The following is a 21629-nucleotide window of genomic DNA, read 5'->3' as shown; positions in this document are numbered from 1 at the left end:
CCTTGAGCTGAAGAGCTGAGGGACAGCGCCCAGGCCCAGAGTTCAGGCCCCACGACCGGACCCAAAAAAAAAAAAAAAAAAAAAAAAAAAAAAAAAAAAAAAAAAAAAAAAAAACCTGGAACCGGAGCTGTGGCTCAAAGTGGTAGAGCACAAAGAGGCTGAAGGACAGCACCCAGGCCCTAAGTTTAAGCCTCAGGACCAGTTTGAAAAGAAAAAAATGCTGAGTCTCCTTGTTTCATGAGAAGTGGAAACTACGCTGTTAGAGACAGGAGGTTTTGCCAATGCAGACCTGGCATTTTCTTAACACTGGCAATAAAGCACATACAGAGGCCAAAACCTTCCTCTCCTTTGGCTCAGTTAACTCTCAGCACAGCCTGGGAAATTCAGGAACAGCAAGGTCACAAACTCCAAGAGAAGCTAGCTGACTAAGCAACATGCAGGACCTACCCAGCATCACACACCCAAGGAGACAGTAAAGGATCCAAATTCCAGAAGTCATTCCACAGTCTGACTCACAATCACTAAGGCAAGGTGGCAGCACCTACAGACACAGAATGAGGAATGGCCCACACACCAATTCACAAATCTGTGTAGCCATGAGAAAGGGGGCAAAGGAGGTTATGAATGAGCACATGAATGCATGCATTTTTCCTCCCAGGGCAAAATCTTTAACAGCAACACAACTACTTCTTTACTGCAGGTAATTAACTATAGGCATGTGCTCCTACCTTTGTCCCAGACAGACATATTCTACTTGGAGTCAAGATTTTTAAGACTTTTGGGTTTTCGCTTCCTCCTGGTCGAGTGCTAACCAAAGATCCTCAGTGCCCAGCTTTAATTTGAATAAACAGATCATCCTTAAACATCTCCAGAAACAATGGCAATACCCTCATTTGAAATAGGGTTAAAAAAATAATGTTAATTAGATGGAACAAGGAACAAAACAGACAGCTCTCTTCCTGACATCTCATAACAATGTGCCATTGTCACTCCTGACAGGCAAAGAGCAAACAACATTCACAAGATCTATAGCATGCCATCTGCTTTTATAAGAAAAACAAGATAGTCTTACGATGTGTATTTTTAAAACCTTGTAGTTACATAGTTGGCACCAAGGATGATGATTCTCCATCTTTAGCCACAAAGTAGTTTGGCGATCTTTCCATGATAATCAAGTCATTGTACAAGTCTACCAAAATTAAACTTTTCAGAAATTTCTCCCTTATTCCTCAGGTTGCTTTATAGGTATTTAGATTTTTTTTTTTTTTTTGTCGGTTGTGGGGCTTGAACTCTGGGCCTGGGTGCTGTCCCTCAGCTCTTCAGCTCAAGGCGAACACTCTACCACTTGAGCTACAGCGCCACTTCCAGTTTTCTGGTGGTTTTATTGGAGATAGGAGTCTCACGGTCTCTCCTGCCCGGGCTGGCTTTGAACCTCGATCCTCAGATCTCAGCCTCCTGAGTAGCTAGGATTACAGGCGTGAGCCACCAGCGCCCGGCGGTATTTAGATTTTTTGTTTGTTTGTTTCTTGAACAAATGTTCCTCTTCTCCTTGATTTATGAGGAAAAAGAATTTCTTCAGCAGAGCTGGAACAGTAATCTGAACTTTAAAGTTAAAGATTAACTTTCAAATCAGAAAGCATGAAAAAGGTACCAATATGCCTGCTACTTATTTGTTGATTTGTTAGTTTTTGGTGATATAAGAGGCTGGATCCAGGCTTTGTGTCTGTTAGGCAATTAAAATATGTTTTTTATACAATACCCATTCTAAGCAGGTTTTATAAAACACAAGGTGGCTAAAAAAAAAATCCTTAGGGCATAAACATAAGCCCATTGATACAAAAAGAACTCTCTCTCTCTCTCTCTCTCTTTCACATACACACACACACACACACACACACACACACACACACACACACACACACACACACACACACACACACACACACACCTTCCAAATTGCTAAATTGTATATCTGCAGATGTTAATTGAAAGTTAAAATAACAGCTGTTTCCTGTACAGTCCTTCAAGGTATAGAAGAATCAGAAAGCATATTGGGCAGGGAGTGACAGAAGCATAAAACTGGGATCTGGGTTTGTTTTTAATACAGTAACTACTAAGAACTAAACATTTCCCTTGTCAAATTACTTTAAAACCACATTCCACTGAATTAGAACTCTGGACTGTGGAGAATGGGAGCTGTTCCCCAAAGTGACGTGAGATGTGTAAAATTCTGGGACAGAAGTGACAATCCAGAACACTATGGGAGTGGCGTGGGGGAGGGGTGGCCGTGTACACCCCGCGGAGGTGGCTCCCTCCTGACATCAGCAAGCCCCACAAGTTTTCAGTGCAAACCATGTGTTCTTACAGAGTTCAGGAACCCCGAAACGAACAGCCACGTGGCAGCAAGTGTGTGTGACTCATGGCAGCTGAGTCTCGAGTATTCAGGGTTTCGGTCCAAAGTCATTGTTCCATACCGAACCACACAGGTGTAAAGATCAGGTAGACGGTGCACCTAGGAAGTGGGGGAGGCAAGGACAGGGAGGGATGGATAGATTGGATAACGCTGTTTATCCTGCATGCCACAGCACTCTCGTGGGGGGGGGGGGGGCAGGATCCTGTATAGATACCCACCCACCTCCAGTGATATTTTGGATTACTTCTCAAGGGTAAGTGCCAGCAAATGCTATGTTTTGGCTGGCCCCACTGAAGACTAAACACACAAAGACTACATTATACTCTGAGCTAGAAACCATTATTAATCATTAATCAGCAACGGGCAGCCGATCACACCAAACACCCACAGCTCAAGGTGTGACCATTGGGGCACACCCCTCCAAACTTCTGGCTTCTCCCCAGCCCAGATCTGATTCCCCTCCACTCATCACACTTCTTTCTTGTCCTGTCAGCCCAAACTCCTCTTTTCTTTTTTTAAATAAGTTCAAGTCGATTTGTAGTAGATCCCTTAAAACACACACACACACACACACACACACACACACACACACACACACACCACACACACACACACACACACACACACACACACACACACACACACACAGAGGCACTTCATGTTCCCTTGTACTTAAAATCAGATTCGTTTTATATTTCACAGCTCAAAGGAAATAAATACCCAGTCAGTCAAGTTCCTTTATCACAGAACTCTAACGTGGTACCTCCCCATCAGGAGCAGTTCCTATCGTACAGTGCCCGGCAGAACTGGCAGGACAATAAATGTATGGATGTGAGTATATAATAGACACATGCATTGTGTATGCACTGCAAATGTATGCCCACACATGTCCAAACACACACACACACACACACACACACACTCTTCCTCCAAAGAGAAAAGCCACTAGACGAAATGAAGTCCTGCCCTGGTCTTCAGGTACAGGAAGGACCCTGGTGATCTAGAAGCCTCTGTCCCACCTTACCCTTCCCCCACCCCAAGCTCTGGCCTCATCCTTTCTACTCTCCACCCCACGGTGGATCGAACACAAGTCATTTGTACAGTTAATAGCAAATGTCATGATGTCTCTTGCCTCCCAGTTTCTCCCAAGAATAGTCCTTCTTCCACTGCAGGCCTGGTTCTCCCTGTTCATCCTACAGTGTCTGTGTATATGTCACTCCCCCCTTACAGCACCCACTCAAATCAGAGCAGGTTACACTGCCCCAGGCTTACATGCCCGATGGCTTGATTGCACTCCGCTCCACTCAATCCCAGAAACCTGTGTTGTCTACTGCATGTAGCAGAGAGCACTGTCAATGGCAGGTGCTCAATAAACAGTTGGGGAATTACATTGGAAGTTGATTGGTATTCTCAGATTGTACCAATTCCCCTGCATAGCAAGGTGGCTTCTGCCCCTGGGCTGCAAGAGACAGTAATTATATGTGATTTCATGGCATTCTGGATGCTTCAGATAAACCGTACAAATATAAAGATAAATCATCAACATCAGGGGATCCCCCCATAAAAACAAAAAGTTTTGGATACGTTGTCCATAACAGATCTTTTCTACCCAACTGGGTAAGAGTTGGAATAACACCAAACCCAGATAAAGAGATCTACTTAATCTCCTTTACACTATTTCATTTCTCCAATAATGCAAACAAGTGGAAAGAGCCTCTTTCTGCTGAGCAACTTTTCACAGTGGGAGCTACCAGTGCACAGCCAGTCACTTAATGAGCAGCTTTGTAAGTTTCAGCAATTACATTTTGTCAAATATCAAGCTACCAGACAGTTACCCGTGACCTCAGTGGGCTAAACATTTTAAGGGAACTAAAATCAAGTGCAAAGGATGCTTAAGTCACCTTGAGAACCCATGAGCACTCTGTTCCTTTTGAGAACCACTTTATGATCAGTCCGTTTCTCAAGACCTCAATCCACCCCCTATTCACTCTTAGCTTACTCTGATTAAATATTTGCCCCCACTCCCCTTCCCGGTTGGATTTACCAATGATAAAACCACAGCCCATACCCATGATCCATTCTTGGTCCTCTCATTGTCCCAACCACAGAATATGACTTGGCGTTCCCTTTCTCCCCTGGGTCCATCTGCTCCGGCTTTTAGGACGCCGCTATCTCCTAGTTTTCCTCCCAGTCACTGACAGCAACTTGGTTCACCATGTCACAGACTTCCAAAATCAGTCTGCACAGTCCCAGTCTGCACTCATCTCTTCTTTTCTCTCCAATTCCTGTCTCAATTCAATGATATCATCCAGTCTCAAGTGCCACGTACTCTCCAAAGATGAACAACTTTCTCTAGCATCAACAGTCCACAGGAATCCAGACACACGCACCCAACTTCTTCCGCTGGGCTTAACGGACACTGATAATTTACATCCCAGAGCTGCTTCTCTTAAACCCGCTTCCCCCACATTCTTCCGCATCTCGGAAGACCACAGCTCTGCCTCAGGGAACTTTCAGGGATGTCTTCTCACACCCTACCCAATCCTTCAGTAATCCTCCTGGCCTTCACCTCGTGGCTCACCACCCACAGATGAGCCACGGCTCCTCCTGGTCAAGCACCATCTTCCACGTGGTTATTGCCACAGGGTGCTGAACAGAGTCCCTGCCTCTACCTGCCCACAGTCACCATGGTAACCTCAAAGGCATCCTTCCTTTCCTCCCCCTGTGGCAGGCACTCCACTCTCCTGGTCTCTTCAACATGGAACGCCTTCTCTGAAGGGCATCCGTGCGTGCTGTCCCTTCTGCCAGCCACAATCTGTCTCCCGCTGGCCATGCTGCTCAATAAATTTTCCCCGGCCACCTGGTTAAATCTACATCCTGCCCACTTCTGTCACCCACTCAGAGGCTGTCTACCCAGCATAGATGGTATCTATACACTATGGGTTTTTCAGACTGTCTAATCCCACTGGAAGATAGACTCCACTGACTCTGTTGTTCCCTGCTATAGTCTCAATTCTTAGGGCAGTGTCTGACAGAGCAGGCTCTCAAAACATCTGCAGGATGAATGTCAACCAAACTTGCAGAGAGTTCCAGTCCATGAGCAACCTGTGGGCACGGTCTTTAGCACACAATGGATAAGAAGACGCGATTGGATGGCTCCAAATATATTCCAGTGACAGAACCTTCATCAAAGCTTTGCTTTCAGACAAATGGGGTCATTGTTAACTTAAAAGTCGGAGATGAGAAGTTCGCAAGCTTTAATACAAACATCAAACCAGAGCACAGAAGAATAAAATAAGTGTCTCTCCATTGATGGCTGGTGCAGGATTTGTTGATGGTGTTTGAGAGAAATCATAGCCACATGATGCCTGCTGAGGCAGGCTCTCTGCCCCCTGTGCGGCCCAGCCCACCCCTGGCTGTCCCCTGGCTGGTCTTCTCCACATACTTCCTACTTCCTTGAGCAACCCTAAGGAGGCAGGAACCGCAGAAAAGTGGCTCATCCACCCACACAGCCACTGGGCCCAGCTGCGTTAGGCAGGACTCCCTCTCCCTCACTAAGCCCTGGACAGGACTCCCAGCGTCGCCTCAAGATGCATCATGCACCACACAAGCAGTGGCGCTCCCACATCCGTTTCCATGCCATCCTGCAGCCCTGGCCCGTTGTGTCCTGTGTGCTGACAGTCTCTGACAGGATGGGCTCCATGGGAAGAATTCGGGGTGTCATGCTCATGTATATTGCATCATTTCACACTCAAGTCTGAGGACCCGACTTGCAGCTAACACTACTCTATTTTAACACATCGCATGTGCCAAACTGCATGGTATTTGCACCTCGTTAAAACAGGAGACAATTAGAGACTGCTGGAATCAGGCAAGATGGCAGTATTACTCAAAATGCATTATTTGCACACTACAACCCAAAATTGAACACGTTTAGGGGTATGACTATGCTAGATCATAAAACAGGAACTGTTTTCATACTCAGTCTCACCACGCATGTCTGGAGAGGGAGACCTCTCCCTTCACCTGTCCCTGTCACATGCAGACGCCTGCACAAGCTCAGGCCTTTACAACTCCTGTGGAGAGACTCCCACTGGTCAACCTCCCTGTGGGTGTCTCAGTCTCTAACTGAGCGTCTTCTCCCCCAAAGTCCTCCCCCCACAGTGAACCACCTTTCAACCATCTGTGTAATTCCCCCACTGCCCAGTAGATTAAGAACCGAGTTCTCAGAAATCAGGAAATCACCAATGATGGATTACAAACCACTTAAAAATTACCAGCTTGTAGGCTGCTAAATAAACATGGCATCTGGGCCCAAAGATAATTCACGAAAGCAACAGTATGGTCCTCTACACAGAACTGCCTCCCTACGGAACTTCCCAGAGACAGGTTTCAGGTAAAGGAACTCTAGCTACTTTTTTTTTTTTTTACATTTTTTTTTAAGCTTTCAACCCAGCACTAGTGGCTCACTATCATCCTAGCTACTCAGAAGGCTGAGATCTGAGGATCAAAGTTCAAAACCAACCCAGGCAGGAAAGTCTGTGAGACTCTCATCTCCAATGAAAAAGCCAGAACATAGAGCTGTGACTCAAGTGGTAGAGTGCTTTGAGCATAAAAGGTTAGGAACCCAGGCCCTGGGTTCCTAGGACCAGCACAAAATAAACACACAACGGGCTGGGAAGGTAGCTCCATGGGATTTTGTTTGTGGAGCCTGCACAAAACCCCCCTCACTACCACCAACCCCCCAAAGAGCTTTTCACCTTCAAGTGCAACAAATTTGCCACTCTGAGTATTTCTCTTTTCTGCTTTTTCTTGCCCTCAATTCCCCTTGGATCTCCATTCTTTGTTTAAAAGCCAAATCCTGAGAGCTAATTGAGAAAGAAGGGCTCTCCAGGCTTTCAGCAGAAGTGGGGAGGTCGTACACTCTGCCCTCCATACCCAGAGAGAAATTCCACACAGAGCTCTTCAGACCCCATGGTCCCCCCTCCTCTGAGCTCTGGGGCTGAGTGCTCACAGAGGGATACAACCACTGGCTTGGAGCCCTCAGGCACCAGTCCTGCCTCCGCCTTACCTATTCAGTGGAGAGGGTACTGGAGAGCCCAGGTGTGATAGCCCAGCCACATAAACATGTCACCATTGTCCCCACAGGAGAGGTTCTTCCAAACCAATCAACGTATTCACTAGGTCCTGCTTGCCTGAAGCACCATGGAAATGGGAAGGAATAGGGTGTCTCCGTGTCACCTGCAGCAGCAATCACCTGAGAGACCTCTCAAATCAAAACGACCCGTGACATTCCATCTCCATGATGGAAGAGCGGCCATATGGAGAATTTGAACAGTAACAAATGCTGGCAGGGTTGGGGGAGGGGGAGAGGAACCCTAGTGTACTGCTGGTGGGAATGTAAACTAGTACAACCACGCTGGAAGGCAGTTTGGAGATTCCTCAAAAAATAAACATAGAACTACCTTATGATCCAGACTTACCACTCTTGGGCATCAACCCAGATCATTACAAGTCAGTATATGGTAAAGACATGTGTACATCCAAGTTCCTTGTGGCACTATTCACAATAGCCCAAGTCATGGAAAGAGCCCAGATGCCCTACAATGGATAAGTGGATCAAGAAATGGTGGTACATATACACAACGGAATTTTACACATCCATCATAAAGTATAAGATTGAGTCCTGGGCTGGGAAGGTGGCTCAGTGGTAGAGCGCTTGCCTTGCATGCCTGAGGCCCTGGGTTCGATTCCTCAGCACCACATAAGCAAAAAGAAAAAAAGCCGGAAGTGGCACTGTGGTTCAAAGTGCTAGCCTTGAGCTGAAGAGCTGAGGGACAGAGACCAGGCCCAGAGTTCAGGCCCCACGACCGGACCAAAAAAAAAAAAAAAAAAAAAAAAAGATTGAGTCGTTTGCAGAGAAATGGATAGACCTAGAACAAATCATGATAACTGAGGAGCAAAGCTCAGAGAGACAAACATACATGTTTTCTCTCAAATGTGGAAGCCAAATCTAAAACAACTAAACCTAGAAATTATATGGTGCTCCATGCATTTACACACAAAGTAACTAAAGAAGGGTTTATGTAGGGGAGGATTCGAAAGATATAACACCTCTGTGCATCTAAAGTGCTATGGATCAAAACAAATTCCAAGAAATGGAAACAGGGGGTTTGTTTCTTTTTTGTTTTATTTTTCCTTCTGGGGAAGAGGTGGGGGGCACAGGTACAAAGAAAAGAAGGGTGCGCAAATGCGGTCATTGTTTCAATACACACTGTAAAAAATGAACTATGTAACTTGTCATTAGGGATGGGGGGGAGAAATAGGGGAAAGCAAAGGATGGGGTGACATTACCCAAGAAGCATAAAACCCGACCTCTGAAATTGTAACCCTTTTGTACAATTCCTTAAAAAATAATCATTTTTTAAAAGCCCACAGCTTCCTGGGCCCTATGCTGAGCTCTGATCCCATTTGGTGGTCTGGGGCCCAAGAACTTACAACCCCAAGTTCCTAGGCTGTCCCCAGCTGACAAGGAGGAAACAGCCCAAAGGAATGGTGACAAGATGCAGAGTCACTTCACGAAAGGGCCTGCTGCACCGGGAACCACTGGCTCACGCCTGTCATCCTAGCTACGCAAGAGGCTGAGATCTGAGGATCACAGCTCAAAGCCAGCCCGGGCAGGAAAGTCTGTGAGACTCTTATCTCCAATAAACCACTAGAAAACCAGAAGTGGCACTGTGGCTCAAGTGGTAGAGTGCTAGCCTTGAGCTGAAGAGCTGAGGGACAGTGCTCGAGCCCTAGAGTTCAAGCCCCACAGCTGACAGAGAGAGAGAGAGAGAGAGACAGAGAGACAGAGAGACAGAGAGACAGAGAGAGAGAGAGAAGGGAGGGAGGGAAGGAGGGAGGGAGGGAGGGAGGGAGGGCCTGGTGCAAAGGTCAGTTAGAAATGTCAGGGGTCAGGGGGGAGGCTGGGAAGGGATGTGAAGGGTAAACAAAGGAGGAGGCTGCAATGCTTGATAAGAAATGTACTCAGTATCTTGCCCATGTACTTGTAACCCCTCTGTACAATATGTTCACAAAAAATTAAAATTAAAATTAAAAAAAAAAAAAAGAAATGTCAGGGGTCAGGAGTAGCTGCCACATAGTGACAGATGTTTACTGCTTCCATCTCTGCTAGGATTGCCAGAAGACACCTCTCTGCACCTCCAAGATCAGTCTCTACTAACAGGTCAGCCCTACACAAAATCCTTCAAGCCAGCTGCCAACCACTCTACCCCATCTTCCTCTAGGCACCTCACCAGCAAGGAGTGCTTATGGGTTTGGGTTCTGTGTTGGTTTTGGTTTTGGTCAGTCCTGGGGCTTGAACTCTGGGCCTAGGCGCTGTCCATCAGCTCTTCAGCTCAGGGCTCACGCTCCACCACTTGAGCCAGAACGCCACTTCCGGTTTTCTGGTGGTTGATTGGATGTTAAGTCTCACAGACTTTGGTGCCCGGGCTGGCTTTGAACCGTGATCCTCAGCTCTCAGCTTCCTGAGTAGCTAGGATGACAGGCGTGAACCACCAGGTATGGCTGCTTATGGTTTTTTTTTAACAAAACATTTATTACTAACCATCTGCAGCTTTGGGGTAGCCAGCGTTTGCAGAAATGCCTCTCACAGACCTGTCCTGTGTTCATGTTTAACTAGAACCCAGTCGCAATCCACACGAAGACAGTGCTGACAGCTCCAACACGTGCTGCCTGGAGCCCAGTCCACTGCATGCTAAGCCAGCTCTCCTCTTTCACAGGACCCATTCCAGATGCTATGCTGGCTACAGCACCCTCGTGAAAAAACCACACTGTGTGAAGTGTTTCTCTGAAAATTTATATTATCTTTATTGTACAAAGGAGATGCCATTCAACAAAGCAGTTTATGAATATGGAGTGTGTTGATCAATGTCGCCCTTTCAACATCCTCATCCCCCCTTCCAACCTACCCTTCCCTCACTCTTCTTATTTTTAGGGTCGGTATTGATTTTTTTGCCATTTAACAAAGCAGCTTGTGCATACAGTGCATCTTGATCTGGGTCTTCCACATTTTCACCCCCTCTTACAGCCACCCTTCCCCTTATATTTCTCAATCCTGTGGTATTTACAATGAACTTTTTACTGCATTTTATTCCCCTCCTCCATCATTCACCTGCCCTTCTCCCCTAAGTACCTATTTCCTGGTACTTCAGTTGTTGGTATTTGACTGAGTCTTTCTAAAGAATTATTATACTATTGAGTTCTCCATAGAGCCTATTGCACTGGTGTTAACAGATACTGAAGGTACTGGGTGGTTTGAAGTAATTTTTTGCTTCTGTTTTTGAAACAGGGTCTATGAGGTTGTCCTTAAACTTTCCATCCTCCTGCCTCAGCCTCCTGAGTGCTGGAATTATTACCACCTCTGGCCTATAACTAACAGATTTTGGGGCAAAGGTGGAAACCACACACACACACACAAACACACACACACACATTGGCTCCCAAACTGAAAGCAATAAATTTCCCCTCTCTGCAAATTACTCTGAAAATAGGAAATAGAATGTTTCCTCTCACTAAAAAGTTTCCCTCAGGAAAGCATGATTCAGGGATGATCATAATCTCTGCTTTCAGACTGCACGTAGGGGTTTCCTCCAAGGGGGCTGACAGTCTCCTTATCACTAGCCTTGAAGCTCAGTGTAGACATGGGATAAAGCCTCAGGTTATTCTGATACAAAACTCCTTATCTTCAATTCCTTCCCTGACTTGTTCTTCCCTATTGAAAAGTAAGGCATTCCTAAGAGTTAACAAAAAAAAAAAAAAAAAAAAAAAAAACTGTGTCCAGTTCTTGCTGAGAAATTCTCAAAATATCATCTATTCAACCAAAATGACTATTTTCCTAAAGCAAAAATTAGGACAGTCCATCAGTGGAACAAATTATTTTAAGTCGGATCTCCCAGTTCCTGTATTCAAATACTTGAAAAGTTTTCATACAAAAAGCTCTCTCGTTCTGACCTCTGATTGATCTGCAATCTAAGGAACTGCTTCGTCCTAAAACACACAACCCCACCTGCCCTTCTGGTCCCAGGTCAAAAACTGTTCAATTAGCCATCTGATGTCAAAGAAAACAAACTAGGCTAGGTCCACGCTCACAAAAACCCTATTCATAGATGAATCAGCAGCTTCAGAAACTGTAGCTCCAGCAGAATGTGCCAGAAAAGAACAATGAGGGACGCGAGCATGTGGAGTCATCCAGGCAGCATGTGCTGTCTCGTTGACATGAACTTGTTGGGAGAAAAATGGAGATGAGTGGAGGGTAGGGAGCTCTCTCAGCCCTGGTTGGAAGAAAAGAGTCGGGACAGATGTCCCAATTGCAAATAGGATTTCTAAATTAGTGAGAAACAAAACTATGGAAGAACCAAAGTTCACCTTGAACTTGGCTTCACTGAGGCAACGTGACAGTACCAACACCTTCGTCTAAGACAGGTGTCTCTAAAATACTGCAATGTCTTCCGGCTGGATCCCTGGTCTCACTGCTGCTCCAAGAGGCCAGAGAAATCTTTCAAAACACACATCAGACAATGCCATCCCCCTGATTTCTGTCATCACTAGAGAAACTCACAATGTCTGACCAGGACCCACAAAATCCTAGTCCACCCACCTCCCTTCTACCACCTTTGTTCTTCATGACTCTATCATGTCTGATTCTCATCCCATAACCCACTAAGCACAGCCAGTGAGAGTTTAACTATCAAATAAGCATTTTCAGCCAAATCATTAATGTAACCAAGAGGAAAATCAAAAGTCAGGTACTGGGGGCTCACACCTGTAATTCTAGCTACTCAGGAGGCTGAGATCTGAGGATGGTAGTTTGAACAATTGTAGCCTGGACAGGAAAGTCCTTGAGACTCTTAACTTTAATTAACCAAAAAGCAGGAAGCAGAGGTGTCTCTCAAGTGGTAAAGTATCAGCCTTGAGTGAAAAGCTAAGGAACAGCACCCATACCCTTAATTCAAGCCCAAGACCAGCACCTCAAAAAATAAAATAAAGCAACTAAAGTTATAAGGAATTCAAGGAAAAGAAGAAATGGGACCAGAAAACAATTACAAGACTTATTTAAGAATGCTGTGTGGCAGGCTGCTGGTGGCTCGTGCCTGTAATCCTAGCTACTCAGGAGGCTGAGATCTGAGGATCATGGTTCAAACCTAGCCCAGGCAGGAAACTCCGTGAAATTCTTATCTCCAATAAACCATCAGAAAACAGGAAGTGGCGCTGTAGCTCAAGTGGTAGAGTGTTAGCCTTGAGATGAAAAGCTGAGGGACAGCGCCCAGGACCAGAGTTCAAGCCCCACAACCGACAAAAAAAAAAAGAATGCTGTGTGTGTGTGTGTGTGTGTGTGTGTGTGTGTGTGTGTGTGTGTGTGTGTGTGTGTGTGTGTGTGTGTGTGTGTGTGTGTGTGTGTGTGTGTGTGTGTGTGTGTGTGTGTGTTCAAGCCCCACAACCGACAAAAAAAAAGAATGCTGTGTGTGTGTGTGTGTGTGTGTGTGTGTGTGTGTGACAATCCTACCAAATAAAAATGCTGGTTGTATAACATAGATAAGAAATTTACTATGCAAAATTCAAAAACAAAAATAAAAACTGTGTTGGGGAAGTGGCTCAATGGTAAAGCATTTATCTAGCATGTGCAGGGCCCTGGTTTTGATCACAGCCATTGGAAGGTGAAAAAACAAAGATTAAGACTTTAAATGTGAACCAGTTCATTCCATTGCTGAGCTACCTTCAGAAACAATATAACATAAATCAAGCACTTTCAATAAAGTAATTATCTGCCAATAACTGCCCCAAACTGCCAAAAGGTCAAGTTCAAAAACATCTAGACCCAGCATAAGCTGTGTACAGAAAAGAACAAAAGAAAAGGAGTGTGTCCCTGGCTTGTAAATCCTAAAGAAATGATAAGGAAAAACAAAAGTGCTAGACGCTATCCCTTCCCTCACTGGCTGAAGAGCAACTAAAAGGCTGATTAGAAAATGACTGGAGGAGAAACCAAGACCAGACACACAATAGAATGAAAGCCTATGACATGGGATCCTAGCTCCAGGACAGGCTTTGGACCTTCCAAAGCCTCGATTCTGCTCACAGACAATGTAGATGTCCCCATATGGGCAGCTCCAGGCCAAGGAAAAGAGTCAGGTAGGAAGCAACCGGAAATGTTCTGTACAGCTCATGGAAACAAAACTTGACTTATTCATTGAAAGCCTAGGTAATGGCTATGCTGGAGATTAAGTGCCAGAATGGGTAGAAAAGAGGGTAAGACAAGAGAAATGAGGGGAGAACTCAAGTGTCCCCAAGACTCCCAGCTAGGGGTGGCCACAGGGAGAGGCAGGTCCCACAGGGGCAGTGCAGACAAGAGGAACCTCACTGCTGCACCAATGAGGTGAATGCAATGGAGGACTCCGACTGACGGATGAGATCATGCAGGAAGAGGTCTCCTCCCATCACCATGGATACACTGAGACACCCCAACCCCAACAAAAAAAAACTTTCCAGTTTTGAGAACTGCCCTGGAAACTTATTCCTGAAATGGCATTCAGTGTTATTTCTCATCAACAGCCAAGTCTACCCCCAGAATCATCCACACATGATGAGTCCCACATAGTCCTGGCCTATGCGACCAAAGGACTGCCCAAAAGCCCCAAGTCCAGCAGGGGAAACTGAGAGTAAGCCTCAACCACAAATGAACACTGACCCATCCTACATCCCTTCCCCCACTCACTACTTGTCTTGTTGTGAGAATTCTTCAAGTCCCAAGGGACAGCAAGAAATCTCTAGGGAAATGCCTTAACAAGTTTGCTAAGAATTACCTGATGCTGTTGCTAGGTGGTACTGATAAATATAAGCACACGCCCTGAGAATTGCTTTTCAGGTTTAATGAGTGGCCAAGTCAAGTATTCTCAAACTAAGCGTCATTACTTCAGCACCTGAGCACAATAGATGGCGCTCACCTCCGAGCAGATAAGCCAGTACAGTACTACAGTGACAAGGCCTCCAGGCAAAGTTTGAAAACACATCTGCAGCTGTGTGCTGTTAACATGGCTTCTCAAAATGGCTGTAGGAGCATCCATCATCAGGGACTCGGGTGAAGATGCAGATTCTGACTCAGGCCTGAGTTTCTGCATTTCTTACCAGCCCCAGGGTGAGGTCAGTCTGGGGACCAGATGGCAATGGACAGAAAAAGCCACCTTCATGCCATGCTCGCTAGAAGTGGTTATGATTAATACAACAAGTAGAAGTTGAGAAAGTACGGCCTGGATTTATTGACCCCAGGATGGTTCAGGATATTGGCAATAGGCAATTATGGAAAAGCTTCCTGATTGGAACAGATACTATCCTGATCCTCTGATTAACAGGTAGTAGAGAATCCACCACCTGGTGCCCCTGAATGACTGGATTCTACCTTATGACTGCCCCGACTGTGCAGAGAGAACAGTTCATGTCCTGGAGCTACAGGATAAAAAGAGAGGAAGCAATAAAAGCACAGAGTAGCAGTTTATAGACAGCTTACATAAGATCACACAGTCAGAGGTGGAACTGGCAAGCAAACCTAGCCTGACTCCTGGGCCCACGCACCCAATCATCAAACTCCTCTGCTTGGTGCAGGGCACCATAGAGAAAGTAAGTGGGGGAGGGGAGACCTCAAGGCTCATGGTCCCTCATAAAGTTGTAACACTGGACAAATCGTTCTTCTCTGCCTCAGTTTCCTTAATATGGGAAACAACAGTACCAACTTCACGTTGGATTTGGGGAGGACTACGGGCAGGTGTCTAAACCAGGTACTTGAAGTAATAGTGGCCCCTTATAATATTGTGATCAGTGTGTCCCCAATACTGAGGTCTGAAAATAGAATCAATTTGAAGGAAGACAAGTTATTTGATCCACAGCCAAATAATAGACCTACAGAAAAAAAAAAAAAAAGATATCCTTTTCCTCTGACCTTGGTGGCTAAAAGAAAATGGAACCAGTTTTACAAAAAGAGCTGACAGTAATGTGGAGGGATGCGGGAAGGGTGAACCTTGCGAGAGGATGCATCATGTGGACCCACAGTGTCCCATATCTCTATAGCCTTTGGGATTCCCTGTGACTACACCCTTCAAGATTGTGATGGCTGATACAGGGAAAAAGCAGAGCCAGTGGGCTGGGAAGGTGGCTTAGTGGTAGAGTGCTTGCCTAGCATGCATGAAACCCTGGGTTCAATGCCTCATGAGTACATAAACAGAAAAGGCCAGAAGTGGCACTGTGGCTCAAGTGCTAGCCTTGAGCAAAAGCAGCTCAGGGACAGTGCCCAGGCCCTGAGTTCAAGCCCCAGGACTGGCAGGAAAAAAAAAAAAAAAAAAAAGCAGAGCCAGTGATCAGATAAAGAAGGTGAGCTACAGCCCAGAATCTTATCTTATCAAAAGGCAACCCCTTTTGATAAAAGCTCTACACTCAATCACCTGTAATCCCAGCTACTCAGGAGGCTGAGATCTGAGGTTTGAAGCCAGTCTAAGCAGGATAATCGGTGGGACTCTCATCTTCACTAAACTACCAAAACAAGAAAAAAAAGGCAGAAGTGGAGCTGTGGCTCTAGTGGTACAGTGCTCGCCTTGAGCAAAAGAAGCTCAAAGAGAGTGCCTAGGCCCTGAATTCAAGCCCAGGACTGAACAACAACAACAACCAAAGCCCTCCACTCTCTGTTGGAGATGGAGAAGGAAGTGCCGCCCTGAGCAGGGCCAGGAGCATCTGTTGTGGGACAAGTGTGGAGCTTTACAGATGCGCTCATTCTGGGCTGGCCCAGGTCAAGAGTCAGGGAAGGGCTGCTGGAGTGCAGCCATCCTCCACCTTGTTAGACACAGCAGCTATATCTTACAAAATGCCAACACTTCAATCAAGCTAGAAACAAAGACCTCACGTAAGTTATGGTTTGACCTGAGAAAACAGGAATCAAGATATAGCATGATTTCTAAAATAGGGCCGGCCCATGCGGGCTAGGTGGAAGGAGGGGAACCGTGAACACATTCTGCTTTGAAAGTGCTCTGTGGAAATCAATGTGTGCAAATTCTTGTGGGGCAGACACTCCTGGCTGCCCACCAAATCTATTCTCCCTTCTTCTTCACTGTCCAATTTTGGCAGGGCCAGAATGTACCCAACTTAAAAAAAAAAAAAAAGATAAGTTCCAGTGGCCACAAGACAGTTCCAAAATACAAGTAAGATGGAGGCCAGGTGTCTTAGGGAGGAGGGGATAAGTTAGCTGCCACTAAGCATTGGTCTTCCATGGGTCTCCTTTCTCCTGCCTGGCACAGGAACTCAATACTGAGGAAGAATAACCATCTTGCAGCTGGGTACTAGTGGCTCATGCATGTAATAATCCTTGCTACTCAGCAGGCTGAGATCTGAGGACCAAGTTCGAAGCCAGCCTGGACAAGAAAGTCTCTGAAAGCCTTATCAGCAATTTATTACCATAAAGTCAGAAGTAGAAATGTGGCTTAAGTAGTAGAGTGCTAGCCTTGAGCAAAAGGACAGCACTCAGGCCCTGAGCATATATCCCAGTACCAACACACACACATACACACATCTTAGCTGGGCACTGGTAGCTCACATTTATAATCCTAGATCTAAGGATTATAGTTAAAAGTTATCCAGGGCAGGAAAGTCCCTAAGACCCAAAGTGGCCCTGTGGCTTAAAGTGGTAGAGCACTAGCCTTGAGCCAAAAAAGCTCAGAGACAGCACCCAGGTCCTGAAGCCAAGCTCTACAACCAAGAAAAGAAAAAGTCCATCTTGTACTGGGGCATTAAGTATGCAAATGAGTACCATGTGTGACGCCACACACCCCCGCCCACAGAACAGGACAGCAGGAGCCTCCATTCAAGTCCTGCACTGAAAATAAAACTCCCATTTCATTAACACACTGGGTTTTCTGTTGTGTGTGGCCCACTTGACATGGTGTGAAAGATCATTTGTCTTGCAAAAGTCTTTACATAGTTATTTGGCTGGAAAGGTGCCATGAACTATGAGTTTATTTATAAATAACTTTCTGACACACACAGAATATGTAGCCATTAGATAAACATATACTGGCTGACTGTCCTCCACCAACAGATGATATTAATAACTTTCTTACATCATAAGTCTCCTGCAGGTCTATTCATAACTATGCTGAAGTGTCTCCCTGCGGTCGAGGGGTGGCCTTGGAAAGAATGTCCTGAGAAGGAAGAAGGGCAGGCACCACAATATAACCACTTAGGGTCAATTGTGGCCCTGATCCACGCCACATGGCTGTCAGTGGTCCAACTACTCACTCTCTGTGCACCTCTGGTCCCTCAACAGAAATAGCTCCTACCTCAAAGAGCAGTAGTGCATATGAAATGAGCTGATATTTACAAAATGCTTAGACATGTACCCGATACACTGCTAATAGTTACTGAGCATCTATTGATATCATGGTAAAGTGGGTGAGCAGTATAGCTGATGGGTTTATAGTAAAAGCCACATGAGGCCACCAAACCCTGATGGCTCATATCTTCTAATCCTAGTTACTCAGAAGGCTGAGATCTGAGGATCAAGGTTCAAAGCCAGCTTGGGCAGTAGTCTTTGAGATTCATATCTACAATTAACCACCAAAAACCCAGACGTGGAAATGAGGCTCAAGTGGTAGAGTACCACCCTTGAGTGAAAAAGCTATAGGAAAGCACCTAGTCCCTAAGTTCAAGCCCCAGTACCAGCACAAAAATAAATAAATCCATATGACTTATTGCTCTACTCTGCAGACAATAACTTCAGTGAGTGCATCTGTCTCACAGTATCATAGGTAAGCACTCAAGCTGTGGATGTGGCCAGGTTTCAATAGTCTTAAACCTCAGACTTTCTATGGTGCTCCTCACGTCCATATGACATCAAGAGAGGCAATGTCTCCCTGAAGAGCTGCTTATCAATAGGATGTATTTTTTAAATGGAGGCTGGGCTAAAAATAGTTTCAAAAGCCAACAAGTCTGCATAAGTCAACTGCTTATTAAAGTCAGTGCCAGTACCTCACATTATGAGCAACAGCCAAGTGCTATACTAAGTCAGGCAAGCTGAAAGAATGTGGCCTCTTGCCATTTAAAGGTTTGCCAGACATTTGCTCCTTTTATCTTTTTTTAGATTCTCACACAGAAAGCATCCAGGTCTTTCTCTGAGGCTCTCCCTGAGAGTCCAAGAGGGCAGAAGTGTTTTGTATAAAGTCACTGAGTGCAAGCCACAGGTATGTAACCTAATCAGTATCAACAGTATTGAGCCACCCAGGTCAAGAGAAAACTCTTCCATGAAAACGATCTCAAACGAAGTCATAAAGTCAAGGCAACTAGATAGAAAAAAAAATTAAGTGCCTAACACATATAACAGGTTGTAAATTGACACTTCTCTGCCAATCCTGAGGGACAAAAAAAAAAAAAAGGACAAATCTTGAGGGTGTAAAGATCTCACCTCCTAATCTTCCTGTTTCTAGTTATACATTATCAAGTCAGCTGGCACAGGCTCAGAAAAACCAGAGTGATAAAAACATAACCCTTTCCCTACTCCAGGGCAGATCTAACTACCTGTGACAAACAGAAGATAACCCATACACATTAAGCCATGTAAAACTGCAAATTTTGAGGAGCCATCATTCAGAAAGTAAAAATAAACAGATTAAGTTAATTTTAGCAAGACATGTCATCTCATCCAGTATATCCGAAATACTGTGAACTATGCTGATAGCTCCCATGTATTTCTTTCTTTCACACCACGTCTCCAAATGCCATGTGTTTTTCATACCTAGAGCACATTGCAATTCAGACTACAGTAGCCACATTTTAAGGACTTTCGAGCCAACCTGACCACTAGCTAGCTACCCTACTGAACAGAAGAGCCCTGGGGGTCTCCAGATGTGGACATGTCCAGTTTCTTGGGTGGCCTCACTGAGAAGACAAAAATGGGTCATCCACTGAACCTCAGCAAGTTGCTGGCTAGGGAACCTGATCCTACCCTGGATGCAGGAAGGAGGGATACAGTGCATTGCAAACTTGGTTGACACACAGGATACCAGCACATCCAGCTTTTAAGTCTGCCAGCCACCAGCAAGGGCCCATCTACCCACTTGTGTCCAGAGTCCAGAAAACAGGTCAGAGGGCTCCTGGAGGAAGTGGTCTTCCTTCCCTTCCCCCCAGAGGTGCAGGGATGGTTAGACCCCGTCCTCCCCACACCGGGGGCTCCTCTCCCAGCGGCGGCTAAAGGACACAGGCAGGAGGACTGAGATGATGATGATGATAGATTGTCATTAGGTGGTGACCCAGAACTGGAGCAGTTGGAAAGGTGACCTGACCTGACCCGCATGGCTACCTCCCAGGCCGACTGGCCCCGACCAAGGGCGATCACAGAGCCACTTGGCCAAACTGGGAAGTGCGACAGGCCTCAATTGTGATCACTGAGAAAGGCCCCCCGCTCCCCACTTGAAAGAGCACACAGAAGAAAACAAAAACTTTGACTTGAAACCGAGATGGGGAGCGGAGAGGGGGCACCCCGAGTGGCGGCGGCGGGTGGACTTCGGTCTCCTGGCAGAGCGCAGCTGGGCACCCTCGGCATCTGTCCTTGGTATCCGGGCGGGGGAGGTGGGGGACAAAGTTCTCCGGGAGAAGTGAACTCCTATCCCTGCTCCACCGCCCGTCGCCTGCTGTGTTTTCTCATCCCCAGTACAAGTCCAACTCAGGACAGTGATTCCAGAGCCCGTCTCTCCTTCCCCCGGTGTGCAAGCGTGGTCTCGAAATGCTGTGCCACCCGGGGGGGCCGGGCTCCGAAGTGTCTTCAAAGGCACTGAGTGGCCCAGCGCTGCTTCCTGTGCGTCCCGATCGCGCCCCCCCCATTCCCGGCCCCCCGAGTCTCTATCTACCTGTCCCTCCGCGTGCCCGCCGACGGTTCCGGGCACTGAGCGAGTGCGAGGGCCGGCGGGCGTCACGCACACAAAGGCGCCTTGTGCCCCTGCGCCGGGCCTCCGGGCACCGTACCCCGGTACCGCAGGGACCCCGCGCCGAGCGGGCCCTCGTCCTCCACCCAAAGATTCCCCCGCTCCCGCTCCCCCAGCGCAGGGACGGGGATCCCCGCGGCCGGCCACGGCCCGCACCCCGAGTGCGCGCAGACAGGAGCGCGGGGCCCCCGCGTGGAAGTTTGTCCGGCCGGGCTGCGCACTCGCGGCGTCGCGCCCGCAGGCCGGGGCTGCGCGGCCCCTCCGCAGCCCCCCAGCCCGTCCGGGACCCCCTCCCAGGCCCGCCCCAGCCCCAGGGCCGCTCACCTCGAGTCCAGTCCACCACTTGTTTGGGGCTCCACTTGGTCACGGGTTCCATGGTCAGCGGCCCGGCTCCCCGCGAGGCGAGGGGGTCCGGCGGGCGGAGAAGCGCTGCTGCCCGCGCCCGCGGCGCGTCCCGGCGCGTCCGGCTCAGGGCTGCATGGCCGGCCGCGGCCAGCGGGTCATCCCCCGGGGCCCCGTGCGGCTCCAGCCGGGAGCGAGCGCGGTCCCCTCGCCGGCTCCGGGAACGCGGTGCGGCTCCTCTTCCTTCCCCGTTTCGTCCCGGGCCGCGGCACGCGGGCCTCCCCCGCCCCCCGGGTCCCGAGCCTCGGCTGGGCGCTCCCGCACCGTGCGCCCGGAGCCGCGTCCCCGGCTCTCGCGGTGCGCGCCGGGCTCGCCTTCCCCGCTGCTCCCGGCCGGCCGAGCACCCGGAGTCCACCACCCCCCGCTCCGCGGCGTGCGCGGCGCCCCAGCCCCGCTTCCCGCCCGTCCCTCCCGGCGCCGCCCCCGGGCCGCCCTCGCTGGGCGGGGCGCAACGCCGGAGAGCTCGGGTTGCAAACTTGCAGCTCCCCGCGGCGCTCCGGGGAGGAGGGCGGGGCGGGGCCGAAGCCCGGAGCCGCCCGGGGCGGGGCGGGGCGGAGTCCCGTTACCTCCCCTCGCCCAGCCCCGCCTGCGCGGGCGCGCGGCGTCCCGGGACCCCTCTGGGCTGTCTCGGGGTGGGAGGGGCCGTGCGTCCAGCTCCCCGGGTCGGCTCCGGCCAGACCCCGGGGTCCGGACCCGGGTCCAGAAGCCGATTGTCTCCGTGTGAGCCGAGACACAGGAAAGTGGAAACATAAACAAAACGAAACGAAGTGGCTCAAGGAGGATGTGCGTGATCTGTGCGTGTG

At 47.9% G+C, this 21629-nt stretch overlaps 1 protein-coding gene across 1 annotated transcript in view; it reads right to left on the bottom strand.

The window, feature by feature from the left end:
- Cnksr3 (CNKSR family member 3) overlaps positions 1-21173 on the bottom strand; it is an 89049-nt gene extending 67876 nt beyond the window's left edge. The window contains exon 1 of the mRNA XM_070010403.1: positions 20749-21173. Within this exon, the coding sequence (XP_069866504.1) occupies positions 20749-20800 (52 nt within the window). The 5' untranslated portion in view covers positions 20801-21173. The remainder of the gene's footprint in view (positions 1-20748) is intronic.
- Positions 21174-21629: the final 456 nt, after the last annotated feature.

The sequence above is a fragment of the Dipodomys merriami genome, unplaced genomic scaffold (assembly GCF_024711535.1).
Source record: "Dipodomys merriami isolate MVZ:Mamm:240054 unplaced genomic scaffold, mDipMer1.0.p SCAF_8, whole genome shotgun sequence".
NCBI lineage: Eukaryota > Metazoa > Chordata > Mammalia > Rodentia > Heteromyidae > Dipodomys > Dipodomys merriami.
This window is presented reverse-complemented; position numbering and strand designations above follow the sequence as displayed.